At 39.3% G+C, this 27533-nt stretch overlaps 1 protein-coding gene and 2 long non-coding RNA genes across 3 annotated transcripts in view; 1 reads left to right on the forward strand and 2 right to left on the reverse strand.

Annotated features, from left to right (window-relative positions):
* The window catches only part of LOC137707796 (uncharacterized), a 69818-nt gene that overhangs the window by 29017 nt on the left and 13268 nt on the right, over positions 1-27533 (reverse strand). The gene's annotated exons all lie outside the window — the stretch shown is intronic.
* Positions 1691-4949, reverse strand: LOC137707533 (glucose-1-phosphate adenylyltransferase small subunit, chloroplastic/amyloplastic). The gene is made up of 9 exons (XM_068446418.1): positions 4589-4949; positions 4174-4470; positions 3779-4048; positions 3469-3648; positions 3099-3202; positions 2870-2981; positions 2583-2681; positions 2280-2399; positions 1691-2017 (listed from the first exon to the last, which is right to left on the reverse strand). The coding sequence occupies exons 1-9, from the start codon at positions 4838-4840 to the stop codon at positions 1901-1903; spliced, it is 1551 nt and encodes a 516-aa protein (XP_068302519.1). The 5' UTR covers positions 4841-4949; the 3' UTR covers positions 1691-1900.
* LOC137707797 (uncharacterized) lies at positions 22177-23162 on the forward strand. Its single transcript, XR_011064732.1, has 2 exons — positions 22177-22274; positions 22958-23162. It is a non-coding gene; the product is annotated as an uncharacterized lncRNA (long non-coding RNA).

Consider the following 27533-nt stretch of genomic DNA (forward strand, 5'->3'; position numbering starts at 1 on the left):
GAAATGCACCTGGCCATTCAAAACTGCAGTAGAATTTTGTTACTGTGATGAAGCTAGGTTTGAAGTGGAATTGAAAGCTGGCGTTCGGTGGAAGCGTTTGGAAACCAAGATCATCGTCCCCGGATTTGCAGTGAAGGTTGAGGGTCTGGCCTTTCTCCAAAGAGTTTGTGATCTTAACATGTTTTCTCTCGACTGCATCACAAATGGTAACTGTGAACAAAACCAGCGTGACTAGCAGCAGTACTGCACTTCCGTTGAACCAACCCATGCTATACATATAGCTTGTTAATTTGAAGAAAATCAAATTTTATTTTGGTGTGAAAACACTAGGATGAACCATGCTTTAATAGTTGCTAGCTAGAGGTACCATCCACAAAGTCTCACATTTGCTTTAGTGCAATTTTTTGGCCGGGTACATTTGCTAGCTAGTTCTTTATTTATAAAATTATGGTAATAGATCGATTCACGTATAAAATTAATTTTGTTAGAATAATTTACAGTTGTAGAAAGACATTTAATTTTTCATAACAATGAATTTAGTTAAAAATGTTGACGAGCTTAGTAGTTGTCATGTAATTGAAGGTCTGAATTCTACTAACAAAATTATCATGCAGTAATTTTTTTTATACAAGCGATATTATTATACTTTAAGCCTATAAAAATTTGATGAATAGAATTCAAACTTAAGTGCATACGGTCTAACACATAAACTCTATGTAATGTGGCTACGCTTAAATATACGTTTGGTAATTTAGTCATAGAAGGAGTAATAGTGATTTTGAAAATCATGTACAGCTAGCTGAGAATAATTGGTAATTCTAGGAATGAGGAAATATAAAAGGAAAATACTAGGTAGATCATCGGTGAACATGTTTGGCAAGGTCCGCTTATAGGTAAGAGGTCCTTATTGCTGGTAAGGGGTGTCCTATACACCGCTTCATGCCACATCATGTTCTATTCTACTTGGATGTCCCAAGCGTTCGTGGCACAACACGTGTTAAGTGGAGTAAAATTAGTCCAAATGGTACAACTCAACAACAGTGGTAGAGGCACGGATAAGTGCATAACCAATTATTTCTTCCATTAAACAGAAGTAGATTCTACAAGATTGAGGTTCGAGAAAACTATCCCTTATTCTTGTCAACCAAGGAGCTTCAGCCATCAAGGATTTCCTTTTGGACATCACATTAGCACCTTTTCACTTCTTGTATACAAGGTGGGCCGTGAGGATAGCCGAAGTAGGCACCCGCTTAGGGCCTCCACTTCGGAGGCCCTTAATTTATATATAATTTCTTAAAATTGAAACTCAATAAAAATATCAAAAAATAAAATCATAGGGAAATGAAAAAGAATTGGTTGAAAAATTAGATTATGTAAACTTAATTAGCACATTTGCGTCTAATAATGCAAATGTGTAATATTAAAGTAACGTTATTTTTTTTATATTAATTTTTAATAATATTTAATGTAAAAATATATTTTTTTTCATGTACTTAGTGAATTTTTTTAATATATATCAACGTACAAAGGATCAAGGATCAGAGAACTCTAATGCCCCACTTCGAAGGCTTGCCTAGGGTCCACAAATTTTCAGGGCTGCTTGTGTAATTTTGTGAAAGGGATGTATCAATGTCATAATCTTGAAGCACGTTAACGTTTCAGATATCGACTCTGTGAACATGGTAAGATGTGAAGTGAACAATTGGCAAAAAAATTTTATCTACAGAGCAAATTCGTCTCTTCCTCATTAACTACATCGTAGTACCGTGAAATGTACATTACATGAACAGTAGACAGAACGGCTCAAAGTACTTGCTAAGTTGCTAGAGCTGCATCTCAGCCCAGTAACTCAAAAGAACCTTCGCTCTTGGCATTAAACGAGTGGAAAATAAGGAGGCGGCTAGATTACTGTTCCACTAGGAATCAAGGCATCCTTGATCACTGTGACAATCCCGCTCTTTATGAAATATCCGTCTGTTTCTCTTGCTGCTTCTTGCACATTGTCGCTATTGATAATCTGTAGTTCATACTCGTCGATGGTCAGTTTCATAAAGATAAAAAAATGTTTTGAGTGATCAGCTAAGAAGAATAAAGTTCTAATTTGAATGTATGTCGAACCAGACATTGCATCGAATGTAAGCGGGAAATAGGTAGTACATATAGGAGGCGGTTTTCTGTATCCATTTAAGAAGTTTCAAATTGGCTGTCCATAAAATTTAGACTTAAAATTAATAAAAAACTGAAAAAAAAAAATCATATTAAGATGATACTATGCTTACCTTAACATTCTCTCCAATTCGCGCATTCTTATCAATTATAGCTCTCCTAACGTGGGAATTCTTGCCAATACCAATTGGAACGCTGCCCTTCGCAGAAAGGAACCTCCTGTCAGCATCAGTCTGGGACAATCACAACAATTGCATCAGTATAATCTATCCAACCCATAGAAAGGTCAAATGAACAATGTCAGTATTTCTAAGGAAAGTCCATTCATCTCTATAAAACAAACAAAAAATGTTTATACGGTCATGTCTTGACTTAAAATAAAAAGCAGCAAGTGCTAAATCTACAGCAGGTTTTACCTCATAGTAGTCAGCTCCCATCAGTAATGTGTCTTCAATGACAGCACCCTCTGCTATGCAAGACCGAAGTCCAACGACTGAATGGTGAATTTTACAGTTCTGTGTTTATGTAAAAGATAGGATTGGGTTAAAGAGCAGGACTGAAATAGGTTATACTGATCCCCGTTTCTTGCAACGATAGCACATAGATGCAAGTTTTTCTGAAATTGAAGAGAACACGGGACTATGATGTGGCATCATAATGAAACAATTTAGCAAAATGCTGAATGTTTCTACAAAGAACTTACCTTTATTACACATCCCTCGCCAATAACACTATCTGTGACATCAGCATCAAGCATTTTCGATGGAGGTAAATACCGAGGTTGGGTGTAGATAGGGGATGAACGATCATAAAAGCTACAGTATAAAGTTCAAAATTAGGCCGGAATACTAAATCCAGATCAAACTGAGAGCATAACATATGAATTGGCCAAACAAAACAGGAATACAAACAAGTTATAGAATAAAAGGTACCTGAAATCTGGAACTGGTTTTTTTGTTATCCCCAAGTTTGCATTGTAGAAAGCCTCAATGGTACCAATATCTTCCCAGTAGCCATCATACAAATAAGCTTGAACCTGTAGGCATTAATAATTAGTATTCTGGGGGCTGAATATCTGGATGAAGGGTAGCAGGGGACAGAAAGTGTGGAACCGGGAAATATTTAGCAGACCATATAAAATCAATTTAGGATACTATCTTTTTCAGTACAAAGGGATTTGTTCAGTTTCGAATGAAAGATATTTGCAATTATGTAATACCAACAACTATTCCAATCTTTTCCATCTCTTTTGATTGATCTTTCGTAGAAATTACAGAACAAAATATATGAATGAAAACTTACTCTCAAACCAATGGAAGTTGCGCCTGGAATAACTTCACTCCCGAAATCATTTGCACCAGGAAACTTGTCTCGAAGTAGATCTAACATGACATTTTTGCTCACAACATATATACCCATGCTGGCAATATAAGGCATCTCTTTAGCTCTCTCATCATCAAGACCCAGGATAGTTGTATCAACCTATATAACAAACAACATTTTGCATCAATAATCAATCACACACCTAAACCCACAAGCGTTTGAAGTTCAAAACGAAACGCATACGTAATGCACTAAATAATGAAAAACAATCTGCAAGTGGATCGTTCACCTTCATAGCTTTGAGTTGCTCCCCTTTTGGTTTCTCAGCAAACTCAATAATCCTTCCCTCTTCATCAATCTTCATCAAACCAAAGGCGGTAGCGCGCTTCTCATCCATGGGCAGAGCAGCCACAGTGATGTCTGCATCAGTTTCTCTATGCGCCTGAATAAACCTCTCATAGTCCATCCTATACAAATGATCCCCAGCAAGAACCAAAAATTCCAACACATTGTGCTCCTCAAACAACCACAAGTACTGTCTCACGGCATCCGCAGTACCCTGTAAAGCACCAAAACCAAATATCCCAACTCAAAAACCAATAAAAACAAAAAATCCAAGCTCAAAAACCAATCAAAACCCGATTTCCAACACAACCCCACATTTGAAACAAGCTTTTTAATCACCTGAAACCAATTGGGATTCTCAGGGCTCTGCTGGGCAGCAAGAACCTCAACAAAGCCTTCATTTTTGTAGCCACCCATATTAGTAGCATAAGCACGAGAAAGATGGCGATTGAGCGAAGCGGAATTGAACTGGGTCAGCACATAGATCTTGGACACGTTGCTGTTGAGGCAATTACTGACTGGGATATCGATCAGCCTGTAGTTTGCTCCCAATGGAACAGCAGGCTTCGCACGCTTCTTGGTCAATGGGTAAAGCCTCGTCCCAGCTCCCCCACCCAGGATAATCCCCAACACACTCTACACATTAACACAAACAAAATTCCCAAAATTTCAATCCAAACAAGAACACATTATGCGAATGCATAGAAACAAAAACACCATATGCGACAGAGAGGGAGAGAAATGAATCACTTACCCGGCTGGCATCGGGATCAAGACACGTCTGGGAGTTCTTGGAATCGGAAACAGCCTTCGGAGAGACAACCAGCGGCGGGACTCTGTGAGTTGGGCATTTCCTCATACAGGTGCTGGGGGCGGGGATTTTGGTCCCGGAGAGATGAGAGCCGCTGAAGGAGAGGCGGCTGATGTTCTGGGTTTGCTTCGAGTTCGGCAACACCGACAATCGCGACGTGAGCACTCCGCTCGCTGCCATTGAAGAGGACGCCATGTAACAAGAAATTTTGAGAGTTGCAGAGGTTGACAGTGGAGTGTTTGGGACTGGCAGCTGAGATTTGATGATATTTCGGGACCCTTTACCCTTTTCATCTTAGTGTTAATTACGCAACCCAACGTCAAATCTGAGAGCATGGGAGTGAGGGTATTATGGACCTTTTACAAGATGTTAATTTTACTAGTTATTCGACGGTAGTAAAGGAGTACAAAAAAATCTGCAGAAATCGCGAGTATTTAAACAAGTGGACATCATTAAAAGTCAGGTAACGGTGGATGCATCAATGGAAGAGTGACACGTGGCATTTGGGTTTTGGCCTAAGATTTCGTGTCCCATGTCACCACTTTTGTTTACCACCGTGTATTTTATCGTTATATGGTTATAAAATTGAGATGTTAAATTATAAATTTGCCAACCCTTCAAACTCACAAAGGACGATCTTTGTTGACAGTATTAGCTAGGGGTTGTGATTGGTTGGTAGCATATAATAATTTACAGTGTTGGATATTGAAGATATACCGTTTTTGATATGGTGTAAATATTTGATCGATGTTAACTAAGTAGAATTACTTTTGATCATATAATATGCTATACGTTTTGAGATCTACTTACACTTGGTGTCTTTGCTGTGGCAAATATTTCATATCAATAATCCCATGTGATGTGACAAAGTTATACACATGAAAATACGTTATTAGTAACTGAGGAAAGCGGTAATCTCATCTTGCTAGCTTGGAGAGAGGAAGCCTCGAGACCGCATCTTCTAGCCAAATAGGGAGCGATCACTCAATAATGAACACTAACATGTGCGAAACAATATTTTCTCTTAGAGATGTTATATTCACACCTTTCAAATTATTTTTCCCACACCTTTCAAATTATTTTTCCCACACCTTTTTTTATTTTTTAATATTTTTATATCAAGTGCTTCCGGTGTGTATGATATATAAAAAAAAAAAATATATATATATATATATATATATATTTAAAAAAGTAAAAAAGTATGAAAAAAGTAATTTGGAAAAATGTGAATATAATCATTCATTCTCTTATCACCATAATGAGTTGTTGGAATTCCAAAATTAGTCATCTTCCACTCCTCTTCATAGATAAATAAAAAAATTAAAAAAAAATTAAAAACAAAAAATATGTGAACAAAAAATAACTACTTTGAAGCCCTTATCATGGGCGGATCCACTATGAAGCCTAGGAGGGGTGGATTACCCCTCAATTTTTTTTTTAAAGATAATAATTATACAGTTTTGCTTCCCAATGACCACCCTAATTAAACTACAATTGAAAAAATGGGTAGACAATTAAAATAATTCTACCGTTTGCATCCTCCAAAGGCCCACGTGATGGCAATTAAATTAATAATTAATTTAACTGCAGCTTGCGCAGTTTTATTTTAAGGATTTCTCTATAAATGACCTGGAGATACTTAGGATTTAATTTCAGACTTAACATTGTGGATATGCAATTTAGCATTGAGTTTTTTAGTTTAAAAGGGATTTGATATCTTGCAGAAAAATGGTTCAGTACAAAAAAGATAAGGTGTATCCGCTAGTTTATTTACTTGTGACATTAGTACTAACTTTTCCAGTTGCTACTGCCGTCATTGAAAGAGTATTTTCAGTCATGAAATTTATGAAGAATAAATTGAGAAATCGAATGGGAGATCAATGAATGAATGATAATATAATTATTGTTATAGAGAGATATTTGATAGTATTGGTAATAATGTTGTCATGCAACGCTTTCAAAACTTGAAAACGCGTTGATATTGCAATATGTTGTATAAAAAACTATATAGATTAATATATATATATATATTAATATATATATATATATATATATATATATAAGTGTTCAATAAGTTCTTAAGTTTTTGAAATGTGACTTTGTTATTTGAGGATGTCCTATTCATACAAATCTCTTGACTTCGTCCTTTAACTCAGACAGTGAGAGAAATTCATTATTACTATATGTTTACAAATATCCATTTTGGCATATAGATAACAAAGGAAAAGAAATATGTGGAGAATATTCTATCACCAAACCAATGAGTAGGGAAAGGGGCGGATCTATTCGATGGCTAGGGGGTGACTGGGGATTGACTGGTTGGGGGAATAAAATGACATACTACCATTGGCTAAATTCCAAATTGTTATGACAACCACAATTTGTATAGAGTTGAGTAATATATATATAGTTTTACGAAGTGCAAGTTGTTGCTTTGCAGTGGACATATTTACTTCCCAGCCATTTTACCGACATCTAAACGTAGATGTTTTTTCATTACCAACATTTCCACTCAAATTGCAAAAATGGGTGTACCATTTCAGTTTCTATGCAGTCAGTATATGTGAGTACATACATCAAATATTCGGCGAGTCACTATACTTTAGGGACTCATTCTCCGATATATTGAAGATTTATTTTTTTCCTATATTTGTTTTATACTCGTTTTATACGATGATTGTCTCTATTTAAGCACTCTACTTTAGATGCTCTCAGAGCTTCACAAGTTCAAACTAAAAAAATGGATTTGCCTCCTTCCAAACGCATAAACCGAACAGCCTCCAGCAAAGGATAATATGATAAAAATTATAAAATTTCATCCAACATTCCCTGTGCATGGTTTTGTTATTTTCTACAAACGATTTGATTTATTTAACCCGAATTTCAGCACAAAACAGTCAGATAATGTATATTCTTCCAGAGAAATAAAGACAGGGCCAGGTCAACCAGATCCCATGCCAAATCAGCAGACCATAGCTCAACAGCCAAATCCTAAATTCTGTTACTTTTTAAGTTAAAGCTGGTCAATGTATATGAAGTTATAAACTAACGAGTCCACGATCGACCAGCCCATTATTGTAACCAACAAATGTGAAAAAACATTCACATTGACAAGATATGGTGATGATGATTGTACTGCTAGGGCTCCAGGCATCATAAGCCACATAATTAAGCAACATTTTGACGTCCCACTAAATTAAAGTTGTTGGGCTGAAATAGCCAACCCAAACCTACAGGCCAAGCAGGGTTCTATTTTGGTCAGACCGTTCGTTTGACACGTATGCTCTAATCAATACAATGCTGAGTGTAGATCAAACTTTAAATATATTGTTTTAGATAAATCAAAACCTACTGAAAATTGTGTCATGGTCTGACTGGCTGTATAATATGCCATTTCCCATGTGGTGCCTCCAAACTTCAATTTCATGTTCAATTCATGAAAAAAAAAAAAACAAGTTTTTATCATTAACGTGTGTGACAGTAGGTTTGTGAGCTTGAAGAACAAGATTCTTGGGATGAAGATTAGCTTTTATCTCACATTTTACTTGGAGTGCAACTGCAAAATCTTCAAAATCAAATGCGCAAGCAAGATACCATCATGATAGTAACAGAGAAGAAGAATCACAAAGGAAGAAGAAAGAAATGAAAACTTAGAGTAGAATAAATCGTTTGTATTTCTTAATAACTGCTTTGTTTTTAACTTAATCAGTGGTACAAGATTAACTTAATTGGAGGATTGATTCAAAGTTGTGGGGGAGTATGAGTGAAAAGCTCCAAATCATGGCCAAAATGCCCCAAATCAGATGTGTAAATAAAACCTTGAACAATGAGCATATTTTACACCATTCGTAAAGGGTGGGTTGCTTCACCGTTCCCTAACATGAATCGGAGCCATTGCAGGTGTGAAGAATTTATATTAATATATTAATAAAACTATAAGATATCTCCAATGTACTAGAAAAGTTACACTCATATATGATTTAAGTGAAAAGTCATATTTGACGTTTGATATAGCTCTAAATGTGGGATTCTCACCACATAAGATACAAAAATTATATTTGTCTCTAAATTTGACTAGACTCCTTCCAATTAGACTCCTTCCAATTTACAAGAGTTAAAAGTTAAAAGTCAAATTTGATTTCATATGCATTGTATATAAAATAACTTGCAGCACCACATTTAGAGTCAAATATGACTTCATAACTTTTAACCTTCAAGTTTTAGATTGGAAATACAATTTAGTAGTATTCGTCTTCAATTGACTCTTGTGGATGACAAGTTCTGTACTAAATCATTTACTGATCTTAGTTTAAATAAATTGTTGTTACATAAAAAAAGACTAACTCTATGTGTGACAGCCCGTCCCAGAAACATTTTAACGTACGTGTGAAAAGACAAAATTGCCCCTAGTTTGATTTCTTTACGTTCATTTGTTGTTTTTGAGTTTGGTTGGCATGTTTGGAGCCACACACACACTCCCATACTCCACACCTTTCTGTCTCTTTCCCTGTGATCCTCCCGAGCCCCATTTCCCTTCCCTTTCACCATATACGTACGGACACACACCCAAAACCCATCAAACACCCACAGATCGAGGAAACCAAGGCCATATTCGAGCTCGTGAGGCTCGTGGGAGTCCAACCGTACCATTTTCAGGTAAGAACACTACCGTTTTCACGTTGAAACTATAACGTCCGATTTCGAACATTGTTCATGCACACGTGATTTTTCACGTTTTAGGGAGATTGAAGCTTGTAGGAAGCTTGGTGGGGTCCCAAGGAGGCTCGGAGTAGTTCATTTGAAGGAATTGGACGTCGGGAGCACTGTATTCGAAGTTGGCCGGAATTGGGTGGTTTTGATAGGTGAGATTTCGTGGTTTTTAACCCTTGAAAGTTGTATAATTGTGTTCCTCTAGTTCTAAGCTTCATTTTGGTACCAATTTTGTGAAATTTGGATGAAAAACGAAGAAGATATAAACGTTTGAAAATTTTCCAGTTTTCCGGCGCCGGAGGCTCACCGGAGAAGGTGACGGAATATTCCGTCAAGTCTGACGGAATATTCCTGACGCCGTTGAAGAAATCCGTTAGAACTGACGGAATATTCCCTACGGCGTCAGTTGACGCCGTCAGCGTGCCAGGCACGTGCCTGCTCGTGGCCGGCGCGTGGGGGCGCGTGCGGCGGTGGAAAATTTTTCTAAAAATTTGGGTGTGATCCTGAGGTTGATCCTGAGGTTGAGTAGAGCACGTTGGTATATTCATTTGCCCCATTTGAGCAATGTATGAGAAGTTATTACGAAAGGTAGGTTATGTGCTTTAAAATTAACGTTTTTATAGTTGTTTCTTATATAGGTGATACGTATCCCGAGGACGAGCGTGGTCACTCGAGGCAGGGGGGCTACGACCCTTCCACATACCAGTGAGTGGGCTTTTGGTTTTCCGTATATACCTATATACTATATTTTCCCATAATTGATTTAAATGTTTATTAGTTTTATGCCATGCATTACATTATCATTGTTTATGCATCGTTAGTTGCATTATCAATCGGTTATATATACATATGCATATTGGGTGATGTGGACGCACAGGTAAGTGCCAGGTAAGTGTACTCATGTTTACATTCAGTAGCGATTCGAGATACCTAGAGAGCTCATAACCTGCACCCCCGGTGTTAGTGCTCCCGCCCAGAGTAGGGCACAGTCCTTCACGTGATGTTCACCTCCCGCACCACACGCTCAGCTTGGATCCAAGTTAGGTGCACAGTCCTGTCGTACAGACCACATTAGGTGGTTCCGACTCGTAGGTGACTCGCGATTATTCGCACAGCCTTCACGTGATCGTAGCACTAGAGTGTTTATATGTATTACACCCAGGCCTGTCGTACAGACCACTTTATGTGGTTCCGACTCGTGGGCAGGTTTAGTGATGCGAGATTTATACGCGCACAAATTAAACCCTCTTTTTATCAATTGTAGTATAGGTGCAAGTAGGGATCGTTCTGGACCGGGGATTAGGAGGGATTGCTAATCACTTGGATTTGACTCAAAAACTTAAAAACACAGTTTAAAACACTAAACTAGACTCAAAGAATACAAAATTAAAGTTTAAAACACTAAGACAAACCAAAAACTCAAAATGCTTTAAAAACACAAACTAAATTGAATTCTAACTAAAATGAACATTAAAGCAGAAGGGGGATTGAGGTTTTACGAAATTTGAAATAACGAAACAAGTTAATAAACTAGACAGAATGTAAATATGAAATTGATGAAATGGAATGAATGGATGATAGAATAGCTAAGGGGGTCATCTCCACATATGTTACACTTGCATAATAAAAAGATTTCCAATTGCATTTCAATAAATTATGAAACTCATCACCCCGGGTTAATTAGGTCCGCTTAAATTAACCGTCAAGTTTTCCTTAAGTTAATGAATTGGATGGGTTAGCGCAACGCAATTCACAACATTCTCCAAAAGTCCTTTACGTGAACAGCACAATAAAGATACAATCAAAGATCATTAAGCATTATGAAAACTATAAGTGTTGACGAGGCATTCGTTACTATGATGAGCATGAAACTCGTGCCAAGAATTCATTTAACGCGATTGTTTATAAGCAACCTCCACTACTTGTGAATATAAGTTCATAACGATTAGGTGAAAATCACTTATATTCTAGCGTCATATTCATGCATGAAAATTAAGCGCGCATTCTTAATAAACATACATAAATAAGTTATCAATCAAACGGTTAAACAAATTGAATCAACAACTTATGAAATGCAATTAGAAGTAATCAAATCAAAATGCAAGCATAAACATATATTTCGAATCACCCCCTAGCTAAGGGGGGGTTTAGTTCCTCATACAAAACAAAGAGAATTAAAATTAAACATTGAAATCAAAGAAACGCCTAAACATTCCAACAACTCAAACTTGAATTGTATGAACGTTTAGACCCTCTTATCTTCCTCTTTATTGTAGCACAAGGTCTAAGGAATGTTGTTGGTGTGTTGAATAGATTGGGGAAGTATGGAAGTGGATGAGGAGTGGTGTAATTGGAAGAGGATTGGTGTTTGGATTATAAGGGAAGGGGGACTCACGGCAATGAGGGAATGGAAGTGTTTGTGGTGTGTTGTGTATGAAAATGAGATCTCCATGAATGAATGAATGCAAGGGTATTTATAGGAGTAGTGGAGGGAACATATGGCTATGTCATTTGTAGGTGAAGTAGGTGGATGTTGTAGGTGAAGTAGGTGGATGTTGTAGGTGAAGTGGATGTTGTAGGTGAAGTAGGTGGATGTTGTAGGTGAAGTGGATGTTGTAGGTGAAGTAGGTGGATGTTGTAGGTGAAGTAGGTGGATGATATGTTAAGTGATAAGTGATAAGTGATATGATAAGTGGTTAAGTGGTGATGATAAGTGATAAGTGATTAAGTGATATGATATGTGGTGATGATAAGTGATAAGTGCATGTGGGTTAACTAATGAAGGAAATGCATGTGCAATGACAATGTGTTAGAATGGATGTGTGTTATGCATGGCATGATTGGGATTAGGAAAGGTTTAAATGTCCTAAAACTAAAGAGAACAAGGTTCCAACACTTTGGCTCCAATTAGGTCTTCAATTTCGTCCAACACTTTGGCTTCAAGCATAAGCTATCCGTCCTTCGCCCAAAAGTGCTCCAAAAGTCTCCAAAATGCATCTTTTTGCTCCTTTAGCCCTTTGGACCTACAAACACACGAAAATAGCTTAAAGTACTAAAATAACTAAAGAAACATAACGTAAATGTACGAGAACAAGCCATTTAAGTCGCATAAATATGCTCCTATCAAATACCCCCACACTTAGCTTTTGCTAGTCCTCGAGCAAAACAGAAAAACAAAACAAAAAGAACAAAACACAACCTACACCTTCCAACAATCGTATCAGGGACTTCCAATGCACATGACAAGTTAAAAATCATTATTCTCACAGATTTGAGCCATCTTTACACTTAAGTACATTCTTAATCATAGTCACCACATACTAGTTCACAATTAAGCAATTAAAACACATTTCAAATGTAGTAACATGCCTTTAGAGAATTCCCTCAATTTCTTACTAGATGTACTCTCGTTTTTCACACAGATTTTCTGACTACACACCCTACACTAGGTATATGTGAGAAGATTGATGTAAACATGTAGACGAACACTCACATATGTTATAATAAGGAAAGCATTTTCTGGAGTCAATAAGCATGTTTAGATATGATCTCATGAATGGAATGCTACTACTTAGACGCGAGAACCAGTGACACCATAAGCTCATACCAAGTTCAAACTCCACAATTGAAATACATAACACTCAATATAGAAGTCAAAGGGTAGTAACGGGGCTAGGGTATTGGCTAACAATGAAAGGTGAAAGATAAACAAACATTCTTAAAGCAATAGTGAGCAAAGTATTGAATTAGGCACTTAGAATTCCCTTAAGAATGCAGAAGTCAACTTTAAACACCCAAGGGAAAATCACACAAAACTTAGGGCCATATTCAACTTTTTGGACCCTTTCTTCAACCATCAACGCTCGTGAGTTCATTCTTACTTATTTTCACTCCTTTTTTTTTTTTTTTTTTTTTTTTTTTTCTTTTCTTCTTTTTCTTTTAAATCTCAAAACATACATATAAACGTAAGAACAAACTTTTACTCCCCCACACTCATTTTCTTGCATAATGTAACTCAAAAGGAATTCATTTAAGTCATGCTCACTAAACTTTAAGAACAAGGGTGGGGATTGTCCTAAACTAGGCTAGGTGAGGAAAATGTGGGTAAACAAAGAATAAAGGCTAAACAAGGCTCAACGGGGTTAAAACTTACAACATATACGAAGTATGGGAAGTAAGGCTATTTGGCTATGGTGGTGGTCACTACACAACTTCTTCTTGAATATGTGTTATGCAAATCAATAACATGCTTTGAATGAAATGGGCATGAGTTCTAGCATTTAGTTCTATCATGATACAATTGCATTCTAAGTAGCAACCAAGCAAGGAATAATGAGATCATGCAACAACTTTAGAAAATAAAGAATCACAGAAAATAACTCTCCAAAGAAAGTAATGGCTCGAGTCTCACAGGGATGTAGCGTTTGTTTGAGTTTCTTCCTTCAAGCATGTTACAAAAACGAATTTTTCTTTTATGATTGCATGTGAAGTCATACATTATAACCATAACCAAGCATATACCAAGAGTAAATCAAACTTTTCTCTATGTTTATAACTCTTTCTAACCGTCATGCAATTATAAACCAAATCCTTATCATTGTGTTGGAAGGTACCCTAAGACACAAACACACAAAAACGACTTTTAAAACAACTCTTTTTGGGTTTTTCAAAACAATTTTTCAAATTTTTATGGGATTTTCGAATTATAAAACAAAACACACTAAAACACTCTAAAACAACTTAAAAACACCTTAAAACAGCAAGGAACAACATTAGAAGTTATGGTGGATAAAACCCTACGAATTTGCATCAAAACACTTTAGTTACCCCCCCCCACACTTAAATCAAACATTGTCCTCAATGTTTTAAGCATAGATTCACACAAAACATAAGTAAACACATAAAAAGCAACTAAAACATATTAAACATGGCATAATGTAATTAACAAAGAGAAGAGTTTAGGGACGCAAATCTGGTTATGGAGTGTAAATTCCCTCTTCTCCTTGGTGATTGCATTGAGGCTTTGATCTTTGTGATTCCACAGGCTTACTCTTGAACTGGTTTCTGCCCATCGTTGATTTTCCTTTGTGCTACTTCTTGAACTGGGCAGCAGGATGGTTCTTTTGGTTTCCCCCGAAGGTCTGAGCTTCCTCCTGTTATCTGTTTCTTTGTTCAATCTTTGCAGGAGTGGTCCCTTCTCTGGAAGTGTAACAACCGTTGAAGATGACTACTCGAGAGCAACGCTAGGTAAGCAATCAGGAATAGATTCCAGGCAGTTGGCTCCAGATCGGAAGACTGACTCCAAGTGCCGGCTAATTGCTTCTTTTACTTTGCCATGCAAGTAAGAACAAGGACAAAGAAAAAGACAGGGAAAGAGCATGATATGAGATACTTTTGCTTTTGACCTTGATGATATGAGATACCTTTGCTTTGAAGAAGCGGTGAATGAATCAGCACATGCTTCAATCCGCCGTTTCCTCCTGGGTCATATGTACTCCAGGCATCTGGTATCATCTTTGGGGAAGAAGAAAGAATTGAGTATTTTGAAAGGCTTTGCTGGGAGTGCGCCCTCAGAGGTGAGGGAGAGTTGGGCATTTTCTTCAGGTTTGCCCTGCCATAAAAGACGAAGGTCGACATATATAGAGATAATATCAAGTGGTGGTACTTTTTACCCTTGTCGACAAACGTTTTGATCCCGCAAATCCGGCTCTTTGAAATTGTAATAACCCGTCCCGGGATTTACGTAAGAAAATGGATATTTTTGTATTTTCACTAAGTTTGGGGGATACTTTCCTTTTTAATATTGTTTTTGAGCCTTAATTGGTGAGCCCAAGGGGCCCACCCCCTGTTTTTGTTCCCCGGTTCCCTTTCCCTTTCCCTTCTTTTTTTTTTTTTTTTTTTTTTTTCTTCTGAAAAGTCTTCTCAGTCTCTCTTCTCTCTTTCTTTCTCTCTGTCTTTTTCTCCCTCCCTCCGAGCAGAACGCGCACGCACACACACCCACACACACCCATGCCCACACCTATAACTCTTTTCTAACCCCGTGGTTGTGTTTTGGACGTCAAACCACGAAGAAACCACCCCGGAGACATTTCCCAGTTTTCCGGCGAGCACCGCCCCTTTCGAGGCAATTTCCGGCCAAAACACGGCGAGTTGGCCGGCGTGAAAGGTATCAATCTCTTCGTCTCGCTGAGTACTACAACTTTCCTTTTTGTTTCACCTAATTTCATTGAGTATTGAAGAAGTTATACTCATTTGAATCTTACCCAGTTTCCGACGGCCTCAGTGACTTTCGAGGCAATTTCCGGCCAAACCACGGCGAGTTGGCCGGCGTGCAAGGTATCAATCTCTTCGTCTCGCTGAGTACTACAACTTTCCTTTTTGTTTCACCCAATTTCATTGAGTATCGAAGAAGTTATTCTCATTTGAATCTTACCCAGTTTCCGGCGGACACCCGTGGCTTCCAAGCTGTTTTCCGGCCAACTCCGACCACGATGACGGGAACCAAGGGTATATTTCGATTCCTTACCTTCGGGGCTTCAATTTGGTATATTGAATGACATGTTTTGGTTGCGTTTTGAGCTCCAAAGGAGCTTGGGAATTTTCCGGCCGAGCTCCGGTGTTCTTCTCCGGGCACCCAGGCCTTCGGGCCGTTCTCCACACACACACACGGGCCTTAGGCCCGTTTGGTCTCTGGCCCAATACCCTCACCCTTTCCTTTTTTATTTTTAGTTATTTCATTTTAAAAACCCAAAAGGCCTTAGGGCCTTGGTTGCAGCCCAAACCCATTTCCCCTTTTAAATTAGGCCTTGGGCCATGAGGTTTCAAACCCAAACCCACTTTCCTTCTAACCCAAACCCAACCCACCTAAAACCTAACCCCAAAACCCTAAAGCCCAAACCCGTGACCCGTTGACTGGGTCAACGGTCAGCGTTGACCTTTGACTTTGACCTTGACCGGTCAACGGTCAACGTTGACTTTGATCGTTGACTTTTTGAGTTTTCGTGCGAGACCCCTTCTAGGCTAATTTCGACGTTCTAAACCCGTTTCCGATGTCCGTTTTCCCAAATTCAATCGTTTGAGTAGAGTTTGACTAAATGTACCCTTTATGTGTTTAGGGGCAATTATTTGTGGCGTTTCCGTCTTCGCTAGTGGCGTGGCTTTTCGACGGCGAAGTACTGTGAGTGGACCCCTTCTAAAAATGCATGTTTTAATGGTAGAATTGCATACATAGAAAAGCATGACTTTACGATTATGTTTTATGAAACGTTTGAGATAACATGCTTACTGAGGCTAGTTTGAATTATTACTATTTTTCCTATAACCCATGTTCTTATAGCATATCTGATGGATGACGATATGATATTTAGAACATGTTTAGAACACCTCTTTATAGTATAGATGATGGATGACTTTATACTATGAAGTTGTTTTTCAATATATGTATGTTCACTGGTTTTATACTTACCTAGTGGTCCTTTCCGCTACGGGACGAAGGGATAGATCCGGTCCGTCCCGGGCGACGGTTTGGTGTTGGCATAGGGCCTGAAGTGTGTTTTCCTCTGACTGTCTGCTCAGAGACGGGGAGCCGGCAAGGGGCCTGAAGTGCATTTTCCTCTGACTGTCTGCTCAGAGACGGGGAGCCGGCATGGGGCCTGAAGTGTTATATCGGACATTCACTAGTGATTATTATTTATGCGATTTATGATTTGAGACAGTGCACGACATGCTATATTTCGGAAAAACTATGTTTATCATTACATATATGTGTTTTCATAAAACCTGGGGGTTAGTACGTTGATAACTGTTTTATTATATATATATCAACTTGGTCCACTCATGTTTGTTTTGCGCCCCCTTCAGGGCTTAGAATCGAGGCATACAATCCCGACGTCCAGGCACTTCTGCATCGGCATCTTCGAGTCCTCTCGGTGTAGGACCCACTCCTTTGTTTCATTCAATTTTATATTATTTTCTTTTAGTGTTCTAGCTTAGAGGTGTGCTCTGAACACGGTCCTTATTTGCATATTCATTATTCTTTTATATTTATAAGCCTTATTTATCCTTTGTTTTCAGCATTTGCACTCAATAAATGGCTTTCGTCACCTTCGGGTGTCGGCCAGCACGTGCCTATCCTGGTATTCGGGGAATATCGGGGTCGGGGCGTGTCAGATTGGTATCAGAGCGTGGTTTTGTTCAGAGCATACTTAGGACTTTCTGTTACTGTAGTAGTGTGTCTGCCATGACATCATTTGGATGTCATGACTTCCAGATTTGGTGTCATTCGACGTAGTTGTTCGAACCTTTCTCTGTTTGAATTTTCACCTTCTGGTTGAAATACAAGAATTCGTGTCGGGATTGTGCCTCAGTGGTGATGAAGTGGATTGTTGGATGACTTTCGACATCGGATCGATACTCTACATCGTGCATTCCCTGGGAATTTCGGACATGATTGGATTTACACAGAAGCTTTGGGAAACGGAAAAACCCTAAGTGAGTTGAAATTGGAAGATATGAAGCGGTTTTGTACTTTACGACGTGCATTCTCAGGGAATGGCGGGCACAGTGAGTGTTACTTGGAAGCGACGTATTCTAGAAATCTTAGTTTGAGGAAGTCTGGTCGAGACCAGCTGTAGATACGTAATGGCAGTGCTACTCTGCAACATGCGTTCCCTAGGAATTGCGGGCAAAGTCGGCTCTACATCGAAATCTCGAGAAGTGGAAAAATCTTGACGGTACGAGTTGGTTGAGATCAACTAGAACACTGAAACGATGACATCACTCTGCGACATGCGTTCCCTAGGAACGGCAGGCAGAGTCATATTGCAGTGGCAACTACTTGAAATATTCGAAGTGCGTGTTTGAGAAAGCAAGTAAGCGCTAGTGGTGACGACGATTAGTAAGTGGTAGTTGGCGGGAGCAAATCAATGTTCTCAGGCTCATTACCATTGAAGAAACTCGTGTGAATCGGTAGAATGAATCTTCGATGATTGTTCTATCAGTAACCTTTTTGCTTACCTCAACGGCGAAGTCAAGTTCCTTAACCTTTGATCGTTAGCTCTACACCAAATTCTTCGGGAGTTGACTTCATTTAAATTAGATAATTTCTTAAGTGACTCTTCAGTAGGAGCCGCTATTCCCACCAATTTTCCAAAAGGAGTTGCGATTCTTTTTGTTGTTGTAATTGGTTTTGGTTGATGAAGATCCATACTTGTTTGGATAAACAGACTTCTTGAACCTCACCTGGATTTGGCACTAGACGGTAAATCCTAGCACCTTGTCCACATACTTTTCGGTGGAGGTGAACTTAGCCTTTTGCTTGTAGCCCAACTGACCAGTGCTCTTGTCCACTAACTGTTCAGCCTTGTAACTTTTCAGTGTAATGGCTTGAGACTACCATATTCATCATTGTACGAAGATCGAGCTTTACTTTGAACTTCTCTGGACTCATTGAACTTTGGTTTGCTCAAGGGCATCACTTTAAGTTAGCCAATCGTGTCACTGCATGCTTATGCAGACTGCTTTGTATCTTTCTTCTTCGTCATTTTGTTGGTTCAGAGGTTCTATGTTTAATTTTTGAACTTTGAAACATCTCTCACAAAGTATTGTGAATTTCGAAATGTCTTTGGCCTCGTCAAATCTTATTAACAGTTCTTGACTATTCTTGAGCTTATACCTATTTCCTTTTTGGCTAAGGAACTAGTCAACCTTACCGTGTTGATTAACCAAATAATCATAAACAGTGATTTCTATTTCTGCATCTTTGCCTTCCTTCGCTTGTTTGTTCTTAGCATGATTTCTCACTCATCCAGATATCTTGTACTCTAGTTTTAATAAACTTGTTTTGATCCTCAAATTCTTGAGTGTTCTTTTAGCCTTATCTACATGGTTTCTCGCTCAATCAGTGAAGAATTCATGATCGATCAATTCGGCGGAAGTATGCGCCCAATTCTTATCTTTTCAGACAGAAATGTTGGGAGCATAATCTTTTCATAAGCTTACCCTACTTACCAGAAAAAGTTCCACGTGGGTGTGAGGTTGGAGTCGTCTTATGGTAAGAGGTTGGTGAAGATTGTGGTGCAGACCTTTTCGATGATGTGATGTGTTCGCCTCAACGTAGCTTTCCACTACCTTGACACCAGGATCCTTCGGTTCGTGAGCACGTGGGCGTGATGTTTGTGCGATCTTTTAGTAGGAGTTGGATGAAGGTTTGAGTACATAAGGTCAGCGGATTGTATCACCATCTTACTATAATTCATAGGCATCACATCGGTTCTTTTCCAATGTTATGTGCCGTCTCAACTCATCTTTTCATTGTTTCGCTTCAAGACTCTGTTGTTGTGAGTACGTGGTTATTGAAACACTTCTAACAGATCTGTTTAGTGCACTCTGGGTTGGCACCCCAGCGCGGTCGAGGTGAGAATCGGAAAATCTTTACACTTCTCTCGAAAAGTGTGTACTCTCATTTATTTTTAGGTTGATCACTTGAGAGTCCTTCTTTCCATCAACGTTGACCTTGTTTTACTAGAAATCTGCAACTAAGCAAAATTGGAGAGGTGGTTTGAGCACTACAATGATTCCTAAGAGATATTGCTTGTTGGGAAATGTGACTTTTCGTTTTCTGCTTGCTTGGCTTGAGCTTTTGGGTCTACTAGTAACATGGTAGCCACTTCCTTTGAATCCCAAGTTACAGTTTTCAAATGGGTTATTTGTTGGCAAAACACTGGAGTAGTTGGTCACATTTGGAAGAACTGAGGATGATAAGATGCTTGATACTGGATAGAGTTTTATGACGACAGTTTCTGTTTTGTTCGGTTTGAGTACGCCATTTTTTGCGGCATGGTACGAGAGTTCTACAGGCAATACTGGTTAGCAGAGGAGTATTGTGAACTGGTATTCGAAAGATTGAAATTACGACGCGTGAAATTGTGCAACCACATCAAATTATTGCTTGCTTATCGAGACAACAAATGTGTGATCGATATCACGGGCGGCCGACTGTGGTATTGAAAACTTATTCGTTGGGTTCATTAAGCAAGTGGGCAGGAAGATTCGTCTTCAGCAGTTGGTACAGATTTGCTATTGTTAGGACTTGACCTAGAGACGCATCTTTTCTCGGAGTACGTGACGTTCGTATGCTTAGGCGAGACCCACTCTCATTTTTCAGCTTTGAGTTTCATTTTTGATTTTCAGTATAAGTATTTTAACTTCCTTTTCTTTAATTATTTGTTTTCGACGTTACAAATGTTTTGGGGGAAGTATTTCCATTTTCAGTTTTTAAGTTAAGCGCGAGTTTTTGACCTATATGTTAGTACATATCTATTTTGACTATTTTGACGCTCTAGTATTTTGCGTACTTATTTTTGAACTTATGTCTATATATGTTTTCGACTTTATATCTTATTAAAGTATGTTTCTACTTTTACACTGATGGGGAAGAAAGTAAGAGCTTGGAGGCATGATAGAGGATTTGGCAACCCGCTCGCGACGGTGTGGCATATTCTCTTTGATGCACCCACTCTGACTTGAATTCTCTTTATACATATATTCTTCTTCCTATTTTCAAGTATTTCGGTTTAAGTGGTGATTTTAAATTTCGGGACGAAATTCTTTTAAGGGGGGTAGATTGTAATAACCCGTCCCGGGATTTACGTAAGAAAATGGGTATTTTTGTATTTTCACTAAGTTTGGGGGATACTTTCCTTTTTAATATTGTTTTTGAGCCTTAATTGGTGAGCCCAAGGGGCCCACCCCCTGTTTTTGTTCCCCGGTTCCCTTTCCCTTTCCCTTCTTTTCTTTTTTTTTTTTTTTTTTTTTTTTTCTTCTGAAAAGTCTTCTCAGTCTCTCTTCTCTCTTTCTTTCTCTCTGTCTTTTTCTCCCTCCCTCCGAGCAGAACGCGCACGCACACACACCCACACACACCCATGCCCACACCTATAACTCTTTTCTAACCCCGTGGTTGTGTTTTGGACGTCAAACCACGAAGAAACCACCCCGGAGACATTTCCCAGTTTTCCGGCGAGCACCGCCCCTTTCGAGGCAATTTCCGGCCAAACCACGGCGAGTTGGCCGGCGTGCAAGGTATCAATCTCTTCGTCTCGCTGAGTACTACAACTTTTCTTTTTGTTTCACCCAATTTCATTGAGTATCGAAGAAGTTATTCTCATTTGAATCTTACCCAGTTTCCGGCGGACACCCGTGGCTTCCAAGCTGTTTTCCGGCCAACTCCGACCACGATGACGGGAACCAAGGGTATATTTCGATTCCTTACCTTCGGGGCTTCAATTTGGTATATTGAATGACATGTTTTGGTTGCGTTTTGAGCTCCAAAGGAGCTTGGGAATTTTCCGGCCGAGCTCCGGTGTTCTTCTCCGGGCACCCAGGCCTTCGGGCCGTTCTCCACACACACACACGGGCCTTAGGCCCGTTTGGTCTCTGGCCCAATACCCTCACCCTTTCCTTTTTTATTTTTAGTTATTTCATTTTAAAAACCCAAAAGGCCTTAGGGCCTTGGTTGCAGCCCAAACCCATTTCCCCTTTTAAATTAGGCCTTGGGCCATGAGGTTTCAAACCCAAACCCACTTTCCTTCTAACCCAAACCCAACCCACCTAAAACCTAACCCCAAAACCCTAAAGCCCAAACCCGTGACCCGTTGACTGGGTCAACGGTCAGCGTTGACCTTTGACTTTGACCTTGACCGGTCAACGGTCAACGTTGACTTTGATCGTTGACTTTTTGAGTTTTCGTGCGAGACCCCTTCTAGGCTAATTTCGACGTTCTAAACCCGTTTCCGATGTCCGTTTTCCCAAATTCAATCGTTTGAGTAGAGTTTGACTAAATGTACCCTTTATGTGCTTAGGGGCAATTATTTGTGGCGTTTCCGTCTTCGCTAGTGGCGTGGCTTTTCGACGGCGAAGTACTGTGAGTGGACCCCTTCTAAAAATGCATGTTTTAATGGTAGAATTGCATACATAGAAAAGCATGACTTTACGATTATGTTTTATGAAACGTTTGAGATAACATGCTTACTGAGGCTAGTTTGAATTATTACTATTTTTCCTATAACCCATGTTCTTATAGCATATCTGATGGATGACGATATGATATTTAGAACATGTTTAGAACACCTCTTTATAGTATAGATGATGGATGACTTTATACTATGAAGTTGTTTTTCAATATATGTATGTTCACTGGTTTTATACTTACCTAGTGGTCCTTTCCGCTACGGGACGAAGGGATAGATCCGGTCCGTCCCGGGCGACGGTTTGGTGTTGGCATAGGGCCTGAAGTGTGTTTTCCTCTGACTGTCTGCTCAGAGACGGGGAGCCGGCAAGGGGCCTGAAGTGCATTTTCCTCTGACTGTCTGCTCAGAGACGGGGAGCCGGCATGGGGCCTGAAGTGTTATATCGGACATTCACTAGTGATTATTATTTATGCGATTTATGATTTGAGACAGTGCACGACATGCTATATTTCGGAAAAACTATGTTTATCATTACATATATGTGTTTTCATAAAACCTGGGGGTTAGTACGTTGATAACTGTTTTATTATATATATATCAACTTGGTCCACTCATGTTTGTTTTGCGCCCCCTTCAGGGCTTAGAATCGAGGCATACAATCCCGACGTCCAGGCACTTCTGCATCGGCATCTTCGAGTCCTCTCGGTGTAGGACCCACTCCTTTGTTTCATTCAATTTTATATTATTTTCTTTTAGTGTTCTAGCTTAGAGGTGTGCTCTGAACACGGTCCTTATTTGCATATTCATTATTCTTTTATATTTATAAGCCTTATTTATCCTTTGTTTTCAGCATTTGCACTCAATAAATGGCTTTCGTCACCTTCGGGTGTCGGCCAGCACGTGCCTATCCTGGTATTCGGGGAATATCGGGGTCGGGGCGTGTCAGAAATAGTGGCGCCTCTTCGATCTTTGAATACGCCTCTTCGATTTCTGAGCAGGCGCCCCTTCGATTTCTGAACGACGCCCCTTCGCTTTCTGAACGACACGTGGTAGTGCAGATGCGGCTCCTTTTGACAAAGATGCACGCGTCTTCTGAAAAGCAGAGAAAGCGTCGCCGAACTTTGCGCTTGTCGGCTAAAGATGTGTAGATGCGATGATGGCCTCCACGTGTTTTCAGCTTTGTCAGAAATCTTTTGACAAAGTTGAACGCGTTTTCTGAAAAGCCGAGGGAGCGTCGCCTAAATTACGCCGGAAAATCCGGCTCTTTGAATCGGTGGACGCGTCGTCTTGGCTTTTTATAGAGCTATCAATCACCCCAACACACACACTCTGAAGATTTCCCATTCCTGAAACTCGACTCCGGCCCTTTGTGAAATTTTAACTCCATCCACCCCTTCTCTTTGAACACTTTTGAAAAAAAATGGCAAACTCATCGAACCTTAGCTTAGATTTGAGTCTCAGCAGCGATCCGGTTGCGCCCCGTCAAGGTAATGTATGGCGCCCTTCTTTTTTATCTTCTAACGGTCATCTTTCAGGTGAAGACTCTGTGATGCAGGACTCCACAACAGCTACAATAGTAGCTAAAAACCTCCTCACTCCAAAAGATAGTAGGCTGCTGTCAGGACGGTCCGATGAGTTGGCCGTTCAAGAGTCCCTCGCACTTAGTGTTCAGTGTGCGAGTTCTGTGTCCAACATGGGCCAACGCCTGCTTGCTCGGTCCCGCCAAGTGGAATCATTGATGGCAGAGGTGGAAAGACTTAAGCAAGAGATCCAGCAGCTTAAGTACGAGAATAGAAGTTTGCATGTGCTTGCAAATAACTATTCGTCGGGGATGAAGAGGAAGCTTGATGAGCTGCAAGAATCTGAGGGTCGAATTCACAGTGACCGTCAAAGGCTTGCGTCTTATCTCCAGAGGCACCTTTTTCCTGGGTCATCCAGCGCTTGGCCAAGTATTGAGGCCTGGAATGCTCTAGCTCCGATGCCTCCCGCTCCGATGGCTTCCGCTCCGATGCCTCCCGCTTCTATGCCTCCCGCTTCTATGCCTTCCGCTTCTGCGCCTCGTAGTGGGGCTTCACGCAAACAACCTTTGTGAAGCTCCACCTTTCTCCATGTTTAGTATCTTTTTTTATTTTTTTTTATTTTTTTATTTTTAACATAAATAAAATCAAACGGCATGGAATTGGTCCTTGAATGGAAGGTGATACTTGAAGTGAACCGGCATTGGTTTGAATTCTAATGTAGGTGCCTGATTCATAAAAAACAACAAGTTAGTATAAAATGTAATGGAATTTGAAAAAAATGACTTACTTGTTTTGTCTGACAAGAACTTAATGACAAACACCACTCCTTTGAAAGTTTCAGGGATATTGGACTTGGCCAGATTGCATGTGATGGTTATGACTTGTCCAATGTCATCAAATTCAACTTCTTTGGGCATTGTTGTCTCAAGTATATCCCCTTTGATGAATTCATGAAATTCCCTACTTTGCACCTTTGGAAGGTCTCCCAAGATGTCTTTTTCACTTTCTTCTTCCTTGGAATTCATGAACCTGCAAGGAATAGGGATATTAGGTGGAATGGGGTTAGAACTAATTGGAACAACCTTACTTGAATTAGATGGCGTAGGAGCAATAAGTGCTTCCGGCAAAGGTGCTTCAAATCCTCCCTTCGGATTTACAATGGTTGAACTAGGGAGTTTGCCTTGGTCGCAAAATTGTCCTACGAACTCCGCTATCTGCCCAATTTGCTTTTCCAAGTGATCCAACCTTTTGTCTTCGTGTCGAGCCTCATTGTCTTGATTTTGTGAGCCCTGCACCAAACAAATTAATTCGTTAAGCTTTTGATTATAATCTATTGACGAACTTAAATTTGGTTGGGCATATTGAATATGAGGTTGTGGTGGCTGCCAATATCCTCCTTGTTGAGCATTTTGAGGTTCCCACCACATAGAGTTTGAATGATCACTCCAATCCGAATTGTAAGTATTGGAAAACACGTTATTCCTTGATTGAAGATTAGATATATCAACTCTTTGCATTTGGGACCTTTCCATGAGCTGTGACAAAAGAGAAGCGTTATCAAGTGCCATGTTGTTCTTAACAAACAAAACACAAATAAAAACTAAATCTAAAAGACAATACAGAAACAAACAATCCAAGGGATTAGCAAATTTTCTAATCCCCGGCAACGGCGCCAAAATTTGATGCGAGATTTATACGCGCACAAATTAAACCCTCTTTTTATCAATTGTAGTATAGGTGCAAGTTGGGATCGTTCTGGAACGGGGATTAGGAGGGATTGCTAATCACTTGGATTTGACTCAAAAACTTAAAAACACAGTTTAAAACACTAAACTAGACTCAAAGAATACAAAATTAAAGTTTAAAACACTAAGACAAACCAAAAACTCAAAATGCTTTAAAAACACAAACTAAATTGAATTCTAACTAAAATGAACATTAAAGCAGAAGGGGGATTGAGGTTTTACGAAATTTGAAATAACGAAACAAGTTAATAAACTAGACAGAATGTAAATATGAAATTGATGAAATGGAATGAATGGATGATAGAATAGCTAAGGGGGTCATCTCCACATATGTTACACTTGCATAATAAAAAGATTTCCAATTGCATTTCAATAAATTATGAAACTCATCACCCCGGGTTAATTAGGTCCGCTTAAATTAACCGTCAAGTTTTCCTTAAGTTAATGAATTGGATGGGTTAGCGCAACGCAATTCACAACATTCTCCAAAAGTCCTTTACGTGAACAGCACAATAAAGATACAATCAAAGATCATTAAGCATTATGAAAACTATAAGTGTTGACGAGGCATTCGTTACTATGATGAGCATGAAACTCGTGCCAAGAATTCATTTAACGCGATTGTTTATAAGCAACCTCCACTACTTGTGACTATAAGTTCATAACGATTAGGTGAAAATCACTTATATTCTAGCGTCATATTCATGCATGAAAATTAAGCGCGCATTCTTAATAAACATACATAAATAAGTTATCAATCAAACGGTTAAACAAATTGAATCAACAACTTATGAAATGCAATTAGAAGTAATCAAATCAAAATGCAAGCATAAACATATATTTCGAATCACCCCCTAGCTAAGGGGGGGTTTAGTTCCTCATACAAAACAAAGAGAATTAAAATTAAACATTGAAATCAAAGAAACGCCTAAACATTCCAACAACTCAAACTTGAATTGTATGAACGTTTAGACCCTCTTATCTTCCTCTTTATTGTAGCACAAGGTCTAAGGAATGTTGTTGGTGTGTTGAATGGATTGGGGAAGTATGAAAGTGGATGAGGAGTGGTGTAATTGGAAGAGGATTGGTGTTTGGATTATAAGGGAAGGGGGACTCACGGCAATGAGGGAATGGAAGTGTTTGTGGTGTGTTGTGTATGAAAATGAGATCTCCATGAATGAATGAATGCAAGGGTATTTATAGGAGTAGTGGAGGGAACATATGGCTATGTCATTTGTAGGTGAAGTAGGTGGATGTTGTAGGTGAAGTAGGTGGATGTTGTAGGTGAAGTGGATGTTGTAGGTGAAGTAGGTGGATGTTGTAGGTGAAGTGGATGTTGTAGGTGAAGTGGATGTTGTAGGTGAAGTAGGTGGATGATATGTTAAGTGATAAGTGATAAGTGATATGATAAGTGGTTAAGTGGTGATGATAAGTGATAAGTGATTAAGTGATATGATATGTGGTGATGATAAGTGATAAGTGCATGTGGGTTAACTAATGAAGGAAATGCATGTGCAATGACAATGTGTTAGAATTGATGTGTGTTATGCATGGCATGATTGGGATTAGGAAAGGTTTAAATGTCCTAAAACTAAAGAGAACAAGGTTCCAACACTTTGGCTCCAATTAGGTCTTCAATTTCGTCCAACACTTTGGCTTCAAGCATAAGCTATCCGTCCTTCGCCCAAAAGTGCTCCAAAAGTCTCCAAAATGCATCTTTTTGCTCCTTTAGCCCTTTGGACCTACAAACACACGAAAATAGCTTAAAATACTAAAATAACTAAAGAAACATAACGTAAATGTACGAGAACAAGCCATTTAAGTCGCATAAATATGCTCCTATCACCCCCGGTGTTAGTGCTCCCGCCCAGAGTAGGGCACAGTCCTTCACGTGATGTTCACCTCCCGCACCACACGCTCAGCTTGGATCCAAGTTAGGTGCACAGTC

The sequence above is a fragment of the Pyrus communis genome, chromosome 11, assembly GCF_963583255.1.
Source record: "Pyrus communis chromosome 11, drPyrComm1.1, whole genome shotgun sequence".
NCBI lineage: Eukaryota > Viridiplantae > Streptophyta > Magnoliopsida > Rosales > Rosaceae > Pyrus > Pyrus communis.